This window comes from Telmatherina bonti (assembly GCF_933228915.1).
Source record: "Telmatherina bonti genome assembly, chromosome: 3".
In the NCBI taxonomy this organism is placed as follows: Eukaryota; Metazoa; Chordata; class Actinopteri; order Atheriniformes; family Telmatherinidae; genus Telmatherina; species Telmatherina bonti.
In genome coordinates, this window is record NC_136621.1 from 32548123 (window position 1) to 32563529 (window position 15407).

The 15407-nt window shown below is 38.5% G+C and overlaps 1 protein-coding gene across 2 annotated transcripts in view; it reads left to right on the forward strand.

Moving 5' to 3' along the window:
• Positions 1 to 13372, forward strand: part of prss12 (serine protease 12) — a 28706-nt gene extending 15334 nt beyond the window's left edge. The window contains exons 9-13 of one of the 2 annotated variants that reach the window (XM_079261600.1): positions 1605 to 1810; positions 2429 to 2507; positions 4225 to 4347; positions 9853 to 10148; positions 12137 to 13372. In XM_079261600.1, coding sequence (XP_079117726.1) covers positions 1605 to 1810; positions 2429 to 2507; positions 4225 to 4347; positions 9853 to 10148; positions 12137 to 12459 — 1027 coding nt within the window. In that variant the 3' untranslated portion in view covers positions 12460 to 13372. The remainder of the gene's footprint in view (positions 1 to 1604; positions 1811 to 2428; positions 2508 to 4224; positions 4348 to 9852; positions 10149 to 12136) is intronic. The other variant, XM_079261601.1, reaches the window with a different exon arrangement.
• The last annotated feature ends 2035 nt before the right edge of the window (positions 13373 to 15407 follow it).

The following is a 15407-nucleotide window of genomic DNA, read 5'->3' on the forward strand; positions in this document are numbered from 1 at the left end:
AAGTCAGCACAGAAGTTTGTTAACTAACATATTATCTTGAAGAACACTTGTGTTTGGGAACTGGGGAGACTGGTTTCTGTTGTTTAAAGAGGAAATGGTTTCCTCATTCTCACTTAAATCAAAGTTGCTCAACAGTTCAGTGTGTCATTTATTATCTTTTTGATCTTACATTTAGGTAGAAGTTTTCAATGAGCAATATGGGCAATAAGAGGTCTGGAGGGGAAGAAGGCGATCCAGAAGAACTGATGTTTGTGCTTTGAGTCCCTCTGCTCTTTAATCAGGAGGATTCCATGATTTCCAGAAAGATTCAGATGTTTAATTTTCAAATCAAAACACAGTTTTCCAGATAAACCTTTATCATAAATTAGCCCTGTTGTATTGTTTTTTTGTTGTTGTTGTTGTTGTGTTTTTTTTTAATTATTATTATTTTTATTTGTTTTAACCAGAAGCTGTTATACAAATCACAGACAATTCACTTTTGTGTGATTTTTTTTTTGTTTTCACAAATTGCTCTGGACTTGATTCATTTCTTACCAGAACAGTCTGTTGTCAAATCATCCTATTTTCTTTATAATTTTGAGAAGTTGAAAAAAAAATATTTTTAGCCTTCCAGATTAAATTGGTTTTGTTGAATAGTTTAATAATGCACACTGTCTGCAATGAGGAGAAAATAGCCAGCTTTGTGTCCATATCGCCAACATAGTGAGTGCACTATGTAGTGTGCTATATCGTTTATCCCTATGTAGTAAATGAGGGGTTAGGAAATAGACTGGACATTCGGACACAACCAAAAACACTCTCATTTCAGCATCGATGTGCTTCTGTGTTACAAAAATGACAGTTTTCTTTCAGTAAAAACATGATGGAAATGTTTCCAGAAAGCACTTGTGTCTGTAGCCCTTCAGCCACCCTGAATCTTTCATCACCTCCCTTCAATATTTATAACCAATGTACGGAAAAAGTGTCCAGAATAGTTTATTGACAGTGCATGAAATAGGTTCTCTGAAAACTCACTTTGTTCCCACTACTATCTTGAGTTTGTGTCTAAAGAAGACTGTATTGATTTTTAAGCTGTTAGAACTGCGTTGCCACGGAAACACGCCAAGCAGGTGTGATGTCAGTCTCCAAATGACTCGGAGGTTTCCCCTCTGCATGCTAAGTACTGCTCAGGGAGCTATTGGGTACATTGATACAACACTTGATGTCTTAGTAAGAGACATGAGATTCCCATCGGATGACTGGGGTTGCAAAACTCATCGCCCACCAAACACAAGGGATGAAACATAAAACCCTCTCTCTCAGTTATCTATCAATCTTAATTGAAATCAGTTACAGCCTACATTCACAAGCACAGACTCTCAGAGCTGATTGAAAGTAAAAGTCAGAGTTGAGATAAAGACACAAGTTAAGCTGATGTCATGTTGTATAAGTTACACATCATAGCCTGACAATGTTAAACAATATGTAAGCCTGCATGACATCATCTCTTACTCTTCTGACTTTTGTTTTAAAAAGCTGCATTTTTATTGCATTTTTAGCCACCTATGACTGTTTTTATCAGTTATCTTGTGTCCAACACTGATAATCCAATCCATCCTCTCCAGCGGCATCGCTAAGGCCCGTGTGATGGCGTACTTTGGGGAAGGGACCGGCACCATCCATGTGGACAACGTGAAGTGCAGTGGCGAGGAGCGTTCACTCGCAGACTGTATTAAACAGATCCCCGGCACACACAACTGTCGCCACAGTGAAGACGCCGGGGTCATCTGCAACTACGGTGAATCGCTGCACAGCAACAAAGAGGTGAAAGGTCAGTCAAATAGTCAGGCGTGGTTCAGCTTAACGTTTCCCTGAAGACAGATAAACCTTCTTTGGTTGATGTGGAGCGTCGCAGAAATCATAATGTGTTTAGCAAACCTTGCCAGTATGTCCAATAAGCCAAACAGCTGGGAAAAAAATAAAAAGACTGAAGAAAAGTCAAGCAGTAAAACGTTTAGCAGAAAGTGTGGGACTGCTGTGAGCGTATAGACATCCAGATGTTAGAATGGGAAAGCTGTATTATAGCTTCAACCTGTCTGTCATACGTCAGGGCTGACTCACACAATGCTATCAATTACATGCACATGTGCAGTTGCTACCTTTTCTTGCATGGACCTACTTTTGCAGCTAAGACCAGTTCAGCAGTGTGTTTTGTGCAAAGACCAGCATTGCATACACTATGAAACTGATCTCTAGTTTATTTACTTTCTAATCGAATTCAGCTTCACGTTTGGGTTGTAGAAGATTCATTTCAGCCATTATGCTTTTGACTAGTCTAAATATTTAATAAGGGCAACATCTGAGCTGAAATGTATGGTTTAGCAATCATTACCCTTCCACACGCTCTCACTTATACACGACCAGTGGTTCCTTCTTTTGTCTCTGTCAGATCCTGTCAGCTCAATTTGTGGTCTGCGGCTCATACACACTCGCCAGCGTCGAATCATAGGAGGGGAAAACTCTCTGAGGTAAGCGGGAAGGGACAAAGGAGATTAATAACAGCCCACAGAGAGAGCCAGTCGGGCAATGACCACAATACTAGTCCACAACCTACAGATGGAAAAGCTACAAAGAAGGAAATTTCCAATTGAGTAGACTAGGGCTGTACTAGAATTTAGGAAAGTATAATGTGGCTGACACAAAAGCTCTTCATTATAAAGAAACAAAAGTCAAATTCATGGTGTGTGTGAGCTGTTGTTTGCAATCAAGAACCTTGGTTTCAATTAATATTTCTTCTCTTTACAACAAATTACTCAAAGCGATTTGAGGAGGTTGTTAGCTGACTTTTCCTGGGTATAATTCAAGTATTCACAAGATCCAGCAGGGATGGCTGCCAAATTAGTTTTTAAACACATTCATCCTTAAAAACCGAAAAACATTAAAAGATCTGCTCAAAATATGGCAACCTTTTGGCACTCCTGCAGCTTTCATGGCAATAAAACGTATTAGGAATGTTGTACCTCTGTCAGCTTACAGGCAGTGAAAATAGCAGCGCTCTCCGTTATCATGGAACAATGTACTTTATGGAGCACAGGGTCGCCAATATGCCAGAAAATCCAGATTGACTTTTAATCCAAATGACGAGTGACTAAATTTCAGCTGTTATCAACTAATTAGTGGAGAATGAGGGCAGAACCATCCCACTTTATCACCCATCTTCTGTTCTGATAGCATTTTAAAGCAGGAGAAGCCTCCCCCAATAAATTTAATTTTGGCGCTGTTGCGGCTAACTGTCCAACGCCATTATCTTCTTCAGCTGCTGCAGGCTAAACACGGGAGATATTGATGACGCGCACTAAGATGTATGTTCTCCTTTTTGCGTTTGTTTATTTTCATTGTTACTTTAAATAAATTACAACGAACAAACAATACGCAGAGTAGGTCACTATACAAAAAGCATCTAATTGTGGTCAACAAAAAGTTCACTCCTGAGCTCACCCTCACTTCTGCATCCTTAAAGCCAAGCGATGCGCTCAGGTGAGTGCAACTATTTCTAACGTGTGCATTCATACCCAAAGTGACACACCCTCCACCCAAGTGCCAATCAAGCATGCACACATCAGCATATTCTCAGACATTAATGACTTATAATATGGCTCCTACAGGCGCTTTACAACTGTTGAAAAAATTCACAGACTCTACAATGTCATGGAAAACCAACAAGTATTTAAGCATTATGAAGCAAAAGGGAAGATGAAAATATCAGCACAGGTTGGGCTTTTTTTTTACGAGGTTTCTTCAGCTAAAGCCTGAGCTGAATAGGAGGAATAATCTGTGGCCTGCACTGCACGTGTTTTCAGACACAAGACCAAGAGCGAAAGGTCAAACAGGCAACCGGAGGCGCAGAAGTTTTATTATTGTAGTTCTTACTGCAGGAATGTGTACAAGTTTGGAGAGACAGAGTTTAGATTCACATTGCCTTATGTAAACTCATTCCTCCAGGCATGTTAATGTTTTCAACCTTCAAAAAAGAAAAAAAAAAAAGTCACATAAATCACTTTATTGAAACAGCAACATGCTAATGTGAACTCAGTTATGCTGTGAATGACAGTGAAACATATTTTCTAACTTTGACTGAAGAGAGTTAGTTTTGGTTAGTTTTTGCACTAACACATCAGTGTGAGCAGATTTATACACTTTGAGGATTAATGCGTGTATGCTGTACTGTGTGTTCATGTTTAAAAGGAGTGGTTGGCCATGGCAGGCTGCCATTCGCTTGCGAGGATCTAAAGGAGACGGGAGGTTGGTGTGTGGAGCAACTCTTATTGACACCTGCTGGGTCCTCACCTCAGCACACTGCTTTAAAAGGTCAAAAACACACACACCGACTCATACACAAACACACATACTTTTATTTTTTGTTGAAGCGTGGAAGTTTTCATGGAAATGCGAGTGTGCTTCTGCATGCATTTGCCTTGCCTGATGTTTCAGGTTTCATGATGTCTAGCATGAAGTTGATAATGCTGCTTGAAGTTTGACCTCGATCTAAACCCTGCTACATGACCTGCATACATCGTCAATATATTCAGGCCTGTCAGATACCTGAGAAGCTTAAAGATGTCAGCTTTAATTGGTGCTGGTTTGGCTGTGGTTACTGCAGGTGGCAGGGAGAAAATGATTGCATTAACATATACAGTGGCCTCAACACAGTGTAAGCAATTTGAAATCAATCACCTGGAACGTGCAGAAGAGAATCTGCATATGGTGCATGTTGGGTTTCACATTTAATATCTTTTGGTTTTGTTTCCCAGATTTTATTCAAAGTCTTTGAGTTTATAGAAGAACCGCAATTTCTTACAGAGAGTAAGAAGCTCCACCACTAAACACCCTAATGCGACATTTTAAAAACATTCCCTCAAAGCACATTTGGGTTATTTTCTGTGATGGATGTAGAAACTTTAAAGGGGGACCTCCGGTTCGAAATGTAAAGAAACAACATACAGGAACTGTATGCAGGCCTTAGACTAAAGACCACTTGTAACATAGTTGGAATGTCAATGAGCGGTAAATAAATAAGACTTTATAATCAGTACATACATGGCATGAAATGATAACTTCTGCTCAACTTAAATGTCAATTTAAAGGCATATTATTAGTCTACAACTAAAGACTGATATAAGGGTGTTGAACCAGCAAGAGAAAGTAAATTAGAAGTTTTACGCCAACAAAGTCACAATTTATAATTGTGTGTTGTAATAAACAATTCTCTGAAGAGAAAAATCTCTAGTAGTGTGTGTCTGTGTGCTCATTGTGTTGTTTTGACGCCCCTAGTCCTGTAACGCCTGAATTGTATTTTTTCACACTTTTTTTTATGGTTGAATATTTTAATAATCATAGCAGGCAATCATTTTGAAAATGACTGTTCAAGGGCTAAAAGGGACTGTTTTTAACCTCAGAACATCAATAAACTCACTGGTGGGCATAGAGACGGGTGTCAAATTGAGCACAATATGCTTAACAAAAGGTTTAGGTGTTAGGGTTTGCTTAGTTGGCAGGACCTCCACACAAAATGAGAGACACATGAACTTCTCTACCAGGTTCTTTATTATCTACTTTATCTCTAAAGAGGGCAGAGGTGCTGGGCCGGCTGGGACCAGAAAGGCAGAAAAACAAGCAGGATCTTAGATTTTCAGATAAACTGAGAGACACGAGTGAACTGGTTGGGCCGTATGCTGGTAAGCAGACGAACTGGCAGTGGCTGGAGAGCAGTCCACAGTCTTATCCTCCAGGCTGGAATGAGGAACAGCTGCTGCAGCCGATCAGCGCACACACACACCTAGAGAAAATCATCCTGACAGGTCCCAACAATAAGTTGTGCAGAGGTCTGAGAAACTCATGTTAAAGAGTTCAGTTAAATAAAAGGTCCCTATTTCCTGTTAGAAGTCGTAGCAAGTAAAATTAAGTCCACAGCAGAACTATTCAGTCCTGAAGCAAAACTCTGCTTGTAGCATCCCCACAGTGAAACATGGCGGTAGCAGAGTCATGATGTGGGGATGTTTTTTCATTGGAAAGGACTGGGAAATTAATTTAACTTGAAGCAGTAATTTATGGGACTAACTTCAGGCTAATTTTAGGAAAATCTGTGAGTCTTCCAGAGATTCTAGGTTTAGGTTATACATCCCCTGGTATTATGTATTCAGCGGCATTCGTTTGTCTTTCTGCCTGTTAGCAAAGTAACTCAATAAGGTTAAATCATGATGAGGATGAGGACAGTTTTGCCACTAAAGGGTTTAACTTAAATAAAATGCCTCCTATTAAAAAAAAAAAAAAAAAAAAAAAATCATAACAATGCCTTGCAGAAGTCTGCAGTCTCTTAGTGCTTCTAATTAATCCACTAATTAACTGATGAATTTGTTAGTTTGTCTGCATGCATGCTTGTTTGTTTATTTTCTTTTAAAGCTTGTGTCTTTTCTTGTTTACTGTTCAAATATTTCACACTTTCAAGTCGGTACGTTGATGAAAATGTCTAATTCTTACAAGAAAACCATTTTAATTTCAGATTGAATTTAAAGAACAGATGATAAACGCCAAGGTAGATGAATAATTTTGCTAGGTACTGTATGTCGGTGTGTATCGGGACAGATTTTGTCAACAGTTGAGAAGGATTCAGTAATAAAACTTGATAAAGGTGTAATGAAAGCCAAACTGGAAGCTGAGTATGAACAGAGGTTTGGCTCAGTCAGCAGCTAAAAATTCTTTTAAAAATTCTTAATGTAATTTAATTATCATATGATTCTATCCTATGGTATAGTACTGTAAGACTTTTCTGGTCTCTAGTGTCGTTTTTTTTTTTTTCTTCTTTTAAAAGGCATTTTACTCAGTGATACTCAAACACCTGACGGTACTTCTCTCTGTCGGATCAAATATCAGTCGTCCACGCATCATGCTCAAAGCTGTTCTGGCTGTGACAGCTTTGAGAAGTAATTTGCTGTATGTAAGCCAGATCACACAGGACGAAATGGGGACTTCCGACTTGACAGTGTCACCTTTCATGCAGGGTAACCAAAATAATGTCACGCTCACACAAGAACACACAAACACTAAACATACTCTGTAATAAATAAACAAACACATAAAAGCAATTCTGTGAAAATGTTATTTTGCTCCGTTAGAAAAAATATGAAAAAAGTGGAGCGATTTATTGAAATGTGCAAACCTAAATAGAAACACAGTAGATCAGGAAAAAGCGCTGTTCTGTTCTTACCCATTTATATTTAACATGACTCTTTTTTTTCTTCAACACAGTCTGAACCCTTGTAGACAAAATATCCTGTTATCTCTGCAAGTAGTCTCCAGAAAGAGTTCTCCAGGCTTCTTAAAGGACTTTCCAAAACTCTTCCTTGGCTGTAAAAAGGATCAAGCTTCTGGGGAGGATTCATCATTCTGAAACACCTGTTTGCCCCGACTTTCAGTTATTGTGGAGAGGTTCCCAAACTGGGGGGCCCAGAGTTTTCACAGCGCAGCAAGGCTAAATTAAACTTGGGAGTTGTTAAACTGGATAAATTTGTAAAAGTACTCATAGGAAATGATGATGAATCAACAACAGCGACTTCAAGTAATAAAACAAAAAGAGAACAAACTATGATGGAGCAGATCTGTCCCTGCTTGACCAGGAATAGTAATAACCAATGGCGGGTAATAATGAGACCATAGTCTTTTGCATGTACCAAATTTTTTATCATCTAATATAATGAAGTCTGAAGCCAAACAAGTTCCAAAACCACTTGGGGACTTTTCATTCTGAACACAAAGAAAAGCCTGTAAGTTACTTTAGAAATAAACTATCCAACTATCATATATAGCAAAGTTGTTTTACTAAAGGAGTAATAGAAAACTCCACTCACTTGAAGTAGTTTGCAGTGATTCCTGGTTTAAAATGTTTCACACTGAAGCAGAAGAATGAATAATAATACTGACACTGTTTTAATTATAGTTACCAATACAGCCACTAAAACTAAAGAAGCATTTCTTCGTATGTTTCTTTGGTTCACGTGACGGGAGGGGGGGCTCCACATTATTGTCGTCGATGAAGAGTGGGCCCTGCAGAAAAAGTTTGAAAACCACTGCCTTAACGTTTTCTCCTCATTTCCCTTCATTACCAATTCCCATGTCAGATATTGTGTATATACACACCTTTATTCCTAAAGAATTTATTCTTATTAGCCACGCTTTTATGGAGGCCATTTCTGATGATGCTTCTGTAAACAGTATCAACTAAATATCCAGATGCATCTCACAGGTCATCATTTGGATTTTTAAAGTTACATATTTCTTTAAGTTTTCACCACCAAAAAGCAGCTGAAAAGTATTTCTTTCCTTCTCTTTCTTTTCCTTAAAACAAAGAAAAGATTTTTTTTTCTTAATGGATTCTTCTTAATGGTTAAAAAACAATTAATATTGTTAGTATTAACAATTAATGCTGAAAATTTGAAAGTTATGGTTTAAAAGTCACTTACATTTGGTCATGTGATATCTAAACCAAGTGGTACAGATGGCAATGTGGCAGATTCATTCCCACAAATATTAAGATTCACTACAAACATGGTAGTGACTCTGAATAATATCTCAATATTATCATGTTAATCTCATTATTAAACTGTATCTACTTCAGAATAATTTAAATATTGATAACAAATTATGCATGCATCTTTGCAACAGCCTGCTAATAACAAAGTGCTGGACTGATACATTATAAAATGTCTTTTTTTGCTGAGTTGTCTGGAGACGCAGCAGAGGTTCATCCCTTGAGTCTGGTTCTTTTTGTGTGCTTGAATCATTCACAGTTCAGTATTTAACTACTTAATTAAAACATATTTCAATGCAAAAGGACTGAAAATGAGTGAAAAGTCTTGTTCATTGAAAAGTTTTAATAGAGCTTTAGAAGCCTTGAAAACTATTGCTCATGACTATTTGGAAAAGTTCGAATGAAATTTGTCTCCTTGGAAGTGAAATATTAATAGACAAAGCACAGCTCAAGACTTTTGCACAGAACTGTATTTACACACATACAGACTTCACATAAATCCATGAACAAGTTTGCACGCCTGGCTTTTTAATTTGCAGACAAGCTGTCCGGTGCAGTGAGGAAGATCATGTCACTTTGTTTCTTACACTCCCATTAGGAGGTTCATTAAAAGTGCCCTCATGTCAGCGGTCACATGCAGTTAACGCATTAAACCTATTTATACCTTGTAACTGTACAGCCGGGGCCTCTGCCAGCAACAATATAACTGCTTTCAGTAATAACTACATGTAAAAGGTGGATTTCAATCCGGATTTTCCTTCAGCCCTGAAACATTGCTGGTTATCTTATATTACACCATAACCACTACTAACTTTGTGATGTGTGTTTGCGTCCATGTGTGTGTGAATTTTTATGTACTTAAAAGGTTGGTCAGCAGGGTCTGCGCCCTGCCAGAAACTCAGTGGCATTCACAGGTCAAGAGATCTTTCCGGAAACACTCCACCATGTGTAACTGGACACAGACTCTTGGCTCAATCGAAAGGCCTTCTTCTTTCACTCCACTTCTCATCTTTCTCCACTCCCCCCCCCCCCCCCCCCCCCCCTTTCCCTGTCTCACCCCGTTCCCCTCTCTCCGTCTTTCGCACTCCATTTTTAAGAGTCCAGACATGGATGACAAGTGCATGGAAAGCATGGAAAACATTCTGTTACATTCAGAATAAACCTATGTGTCAGACAGAAACAAAACAAAGATACAGCAACAAATTCATGTTCATCATTTATTAAACTATTTCTGAGGCATGGCGGACACAAACACTCCCTCAGTTTCTACTCTTTCCTTCCCTCTGCAGGTACGGAAACAGCACCAAGCAGTACAAAGTGAGAGTGGGCGACTACCACTCCCTCGTCCCCGAGGAGTACGAAGAGGAGTACGGCGTTGATCAGATTGTTCTCCATCCAAACTACCTCTCACACAGCAACGACTACGATCTGGCTTTGGTTCGTTTGTCACCGGGGGCGATGGGCCAGACACCGGGGGAGTGTGTGTCGTTCAGCCGTCATGTCCTTCCCGCTTGTCTGCCCATGAGGAAAGAGAGAGTCCTTAAGCAGGCCAGCAACTGTCACATTACTGGTTGGGGTGACACAGGTAGCAATCTGTGTGTGTGTGTGTGTGTGTGTGTGTTGAGTGGATAGTCTTTAATGCATAATACAATTTTACAGAGAGGAATCAGCACCTGTTGATTAGAAATGCTTTGTTACAAATACACCTGAGCCATAAAAAAGAGAGGGCAACCATAAAAATCCCAATTTTAATGTTTAAAAAAAGAAACACAATGTTTGTTAATTCAATTTTCTTTCAATTCAGCTTTATTTGTATAGCACCACTTCACAACAATGTTGTCACAGGGCACTTTACATACACAAATCAACATACACATCATTTCCAGCCAATTCATACAGATCCTATAATAGAAACCAACTGATTGCATTGAGTCATGACTTGGATCCAATCCCCCATCCTGAGCATGCATGAGGCGACAGTGGGAAGGAAAAAACTCCCCTTTAACAGGAAGAAAACCTCGGGCAGAACCCGGCTCAGGGAGGGCAGCCATCTGCCTCGACTGGTTGGGGTGGAGACAACAGGAAAGACAGAACAACATGTACAACTGCACTTAATCAGGAAGATCTGCTGAAAAAATGAGAAATAAGTTAGAGACGGCAATATTGGCATATATTTATACATTAATATATTAGAGTAATAGAGCGAGGTACTTCTCAGTGCATCAGGTGACATCCTCATTGCTACATAAGTAAAGGATGGCTAGACTACCCATAACTATAAGAGCAAAGAGCATAACCTGGATAGTTGGGTCCCGTACATGCAGACTACAACTTTGGAGAATATAATAAAGGAAAACAAAAACATTTTCCTTTTTAAATGTATTTCTCTTTAACAATTAAACTATTTCCAAAAGAAAAATATACTTTTGAATCATTTTAAAGTTCAACCACAAAGCCAGCTAAAATGAAAATGAATCCCTCCCCAAAACATCGCACATGTTTTACTTCATTTTCTGTCATCCTTGCACATATCACCACACACACACACACACACACACACACACACACACACACACACACACACATCTGTTAGTGATCTTTAAATTACATGCTGATGTCATTTATCATGGCAACTTAAGACCTGCAGAAGGTCACGCTTGCACTATTCGAGAGCATGTACCCCCCCTAAGTATGTTTTTATCTCCGTCATTCTGGTGTGTGATAAAATGTGTATGTTCGTGTGGGTGGGTGTGAGAGAGAGAGAGCGAGAGAGAGAGAGGGCGCTTTGCTCGTTTACTTAAGTAAGGCGACACAGGCTATTTAGAGTGTGTGATGTTTAGCAATGGCAATTTGACTCGAAGCTAAATGTCTGCTTTGTACAGCTGTTTGTGTTTGGCTATCTGCTGCTCTTGTGTCACACATGCAAGCATATTTTCCACATGCGCAGCACCTGGAGCTGCCGCAGATTGTACGGTACGGTGTGATTATAGGGATTTAGAAACAAGAAATAAGAGATAAAAAGAGAACACCCACAGAGAAGTCTTTGTGCTGCTAGCGAGGAAATTCTTAAAAAAAAGAAGAAGAACAAAAAAAAAGGCTGGGAATTCTGGTTGCATCAAAGAAAGCTACTTTTGACATGGTCTGAGACCTTGAAATGGATTCATCGCCATTAAAAACGTGACAAGAATGCAGTCAACATCAATCTGTTGTGCTTTAGCGCAGAAATGTACCTTTCACCAGCCATGTACTTGTGAACAACATACATCTTAGGATTTAAAAAGCAACATATGTGTGTATATGTGGCCAATGAGGAGCTTGATTTTCATTGGCTCAGATCTTTAACATGTTGTTGTGTTGGTATTCTAACATTTCTTAAAACTGTGCATCATAATCTGTGTAGAGAAAGTGGTGCTTGAATATACAGGTGTGTGATTGTTCCAGATGCAGGTGTTTTATATGGAAACAGAGATTAGAAAATATCAGGTTGCTGGAACTTTAACTTTACTCATCACCATTTAAAAATGCCCAATTAAATTCTTCCAAACGTTTCATTTTAAGCTCTTTCTTTTTCAGGACGTTCATACTCAAAGACCCTGCAGCAAGCGCCTCTGTCCCTTCTCCCAAGGCGACACTGCCAACAGCATTACCATAATGCCTTCACAAGCCGTATGCTCTGCGCAGGCAGCATCCAGCCAGAAAGGCGTGTGGACAGTTGCCGTGGTGACAGTGGAGGACCATTGGTGTGTGAGCGCCCAGGAGGGGGTTGGGTGGTTTATGGGGTTACATCCTGGGGTCACGCCTGCAGGACACAACAGTCCCCCGGTGTTTACACCAAAGTGTCAGCTTTTAGTTCCTGGATACGCAAAGTCATTGGACACGAGGAGAAACAGCGATGAAAGGTGACGGAAAAAGCTGAGCGAGCGGCTCTCAGGACTTGATTCGCTGCAACCAACGTAGCAATTATGCTAGTGATGATGTCATGAAATGATTATCTGAGTGAAAGTTTTGGCAATTGATAATCTGACAAACAGCAAAAGGTAAGAGGACAATGCTGGACTTCAATCTCCTGGATTTTTTCAAACTTTTTTTGAGAGCAGAGCTCTTTGCTGTTATCCAAGTCATCAGCACTTATTGTCATAATTTCCCTTCAATGTTTCAGTGTTAAAGTATTAAATCAAGATCACCCATGAATAAGCCATAACTTATAAGTTAAAAACCAAAACTTCTGTTGTTTTGCTCTTGCATACTACACATTTTTTCTAATGTTTTTTGTGCTTACTTTTGTTACAAAGTGATAATTTATGGTAGCAATTATGTAACTATATTGAAAAGGGACCAAACGTGTGAAAACAGAATGTCCATGCATGTCCTCATGCATGCAGCACAAGCAAAGATATGACGTGAATTTGCCTACTTGCACTATAAAAACCCTCTTTGGTGTTTTTACTGCATGATATTCAGTGCTCCTATGTTAGTCAGTGCAGTCACATTGACATTTGATGAAGTGAAATGTCTCTAAACCTCATTTTATTTGTGTTTATGTACATTTCTTCATTCTGTTCATTGTTTTACTGTGTGTGTGAAGCAGATTTCAGGTCTTAATACTCCTCAGGCTTTTTTTTTTTTTTTTTTTACTTAATATGCTACATATATCAGTCATTGCATATGTGCTGAGTGGTGTTTGCTCCGACGGGAAGGCGGTTCGGAATTGCACAGAACAGCATTTTTCTAATGGCGCTTCATTGTAGCGACACTTGGTTTTTACGACATTCATGTTTCTGATACTGAGGGAAAACACTTGAAGAGATGGATCCTACACTTCCTCATTGTATGTTGTGTACTTTTTGTCATGTAATGAACTATAACACCTCCTCATAAACTAACATTTCATAAGAAGTCAGAGTTTGATGTGTTTTTATTCTAAACAGTTAAAATGTTTGATTGATATTAGTTGTAAGCTGTTTCTGTGAATGATGTGTATCAAATGGCTGTTGCACTTTATGTTACACATTGTTGCCCTGTATCTGTCAGAAGGTATCTGCTGCAGCAATGGAGCTCATCCAGGTTTGCCTCTGGCAGTGAACTGTCAAACAGAGCACCCCCCCACCCATGTCAGACATTGTGTATGCACACACCTACACACAGCTTCAGTGGTATGTCACGCAGTTAACATGAATGGCAGCCAGTTTCTGACTTGTCCTCATTTACAAGGCAAACAAGAAGCAGGACCAGCATTTACACCGAGAGGCTGCATGAAATTTGATTTGCGTTTGGTGTGTCCATCTTTTAATCTTTATGTGATTAACCCGGTTTGAAAAATTGGAATAATATTGAACTGTATTAAACCTGTGCATTTAATTATTATGCTATGTGCAGTTTTTAAACTGGATATTTGTAAAAAATAAAAAAAAACAAACACACACACACACACACACACAAAAGGCTTAGATAACTTATTTCACCATTTTCAATTCAAATATACACAAAACTTTTATTAGAAGTTTTGTTTTAATTTAATGCGGTTTAGCCTTTAAAAGTTTCAGGCAACCAAAGATGGTTGAATTGAATTATTTCCCTTTAGACTTGGAAAGCTAGTTTTCCTTTCAGCCATGATTTTGCTGTTAACCTTCAGGCAAGATTGTGTTTCTCTGCAAATTTTCACTTGTAATAAATCAGTATTAGCACAGGTCGATCCTTAAGGAGGTTGTTGTTGTTTTTTTTTTTTTTTTTTTTTTTTACTATAAACAGATAACTTATAGTATTAACACCGTGTCCTGTCTTTACAGTTTCCTGCCTCTGTTCAAGTAGCATTTCAGTCTCATTGCACCCTCTTGTGGTCATTATTGTACATTACAATAACAAAAAATAATACCTGTGCCAACTAATGTTATGCATTTTTTCCTCAATAAATCTATTGTTGTATATTTGGTTCACTATTATACAAAAATTGGACAGACAGATGAGGGTAGGGGGGTTTGAGGATTTTCCATTAGACCTTCGGCCACAACAACAAATCTGAACAACACAAAAGAACAGCTGTTTTTTTTTTTTTTCCATCACCAATAATTAACTAGTCTTTAGTGCTGACTGGTTGATCACTGGTCTTTCTGTGTGTTTAGTATGTAATGAGTGATGTTTTAAATCTTTTATTTCTCTGTAGGCTAAAGGGCTTTGTCTTAGCATGTAACTACTATATTTCACTGCAATATTTTTAAATGGTATTATGCAGTAATTTTAAGAAATCTAAGGTACGATTGAAGTTTTTAATAAAGAGTATACACAAATGAACCTGTAAATGGTTTTGTTTTTCACATTGTAAAGGTTGATAGTTTATATTTAAGAGTTTTCAAATTCCCTGTTCATACAGTGAATCTAACCAGTTAACAATGGTCCTGCTGGGTGTTGCAACGACTGGCGACCACACTTTAATGCATCTTATCTTTGCCACTCCATTAAAAATTTCTTAAACTAACTACAGTAGAATAAGCTGCTGTTGTAGTCAAACGACGCAAAGTCCGCAGAGTAGCAGCAATTCACAGTTGTACTTTATCTGAACTTTTATACAAATAAAAAAAAAAAAAACAAAAAAAAAAACATCACTATAAATTATGCTGGAATGACCCAAAACAAACTGCTGTGAAGAGACAGTTTGTGAATAATTTCTTCCTTATTTTATTGACTGATTAATGTGCCCATGATTTTAGTGTTGACAATCTCCTGTGTTTTAGTGGACTCTTTTAGAGGACTTTAAGCAATACAACACGTCACATCAATGAATTTCAGATATGCTATGCATTATGTAATAATGTATCATTAATATGTTAATTATAATTTGTATTACTGG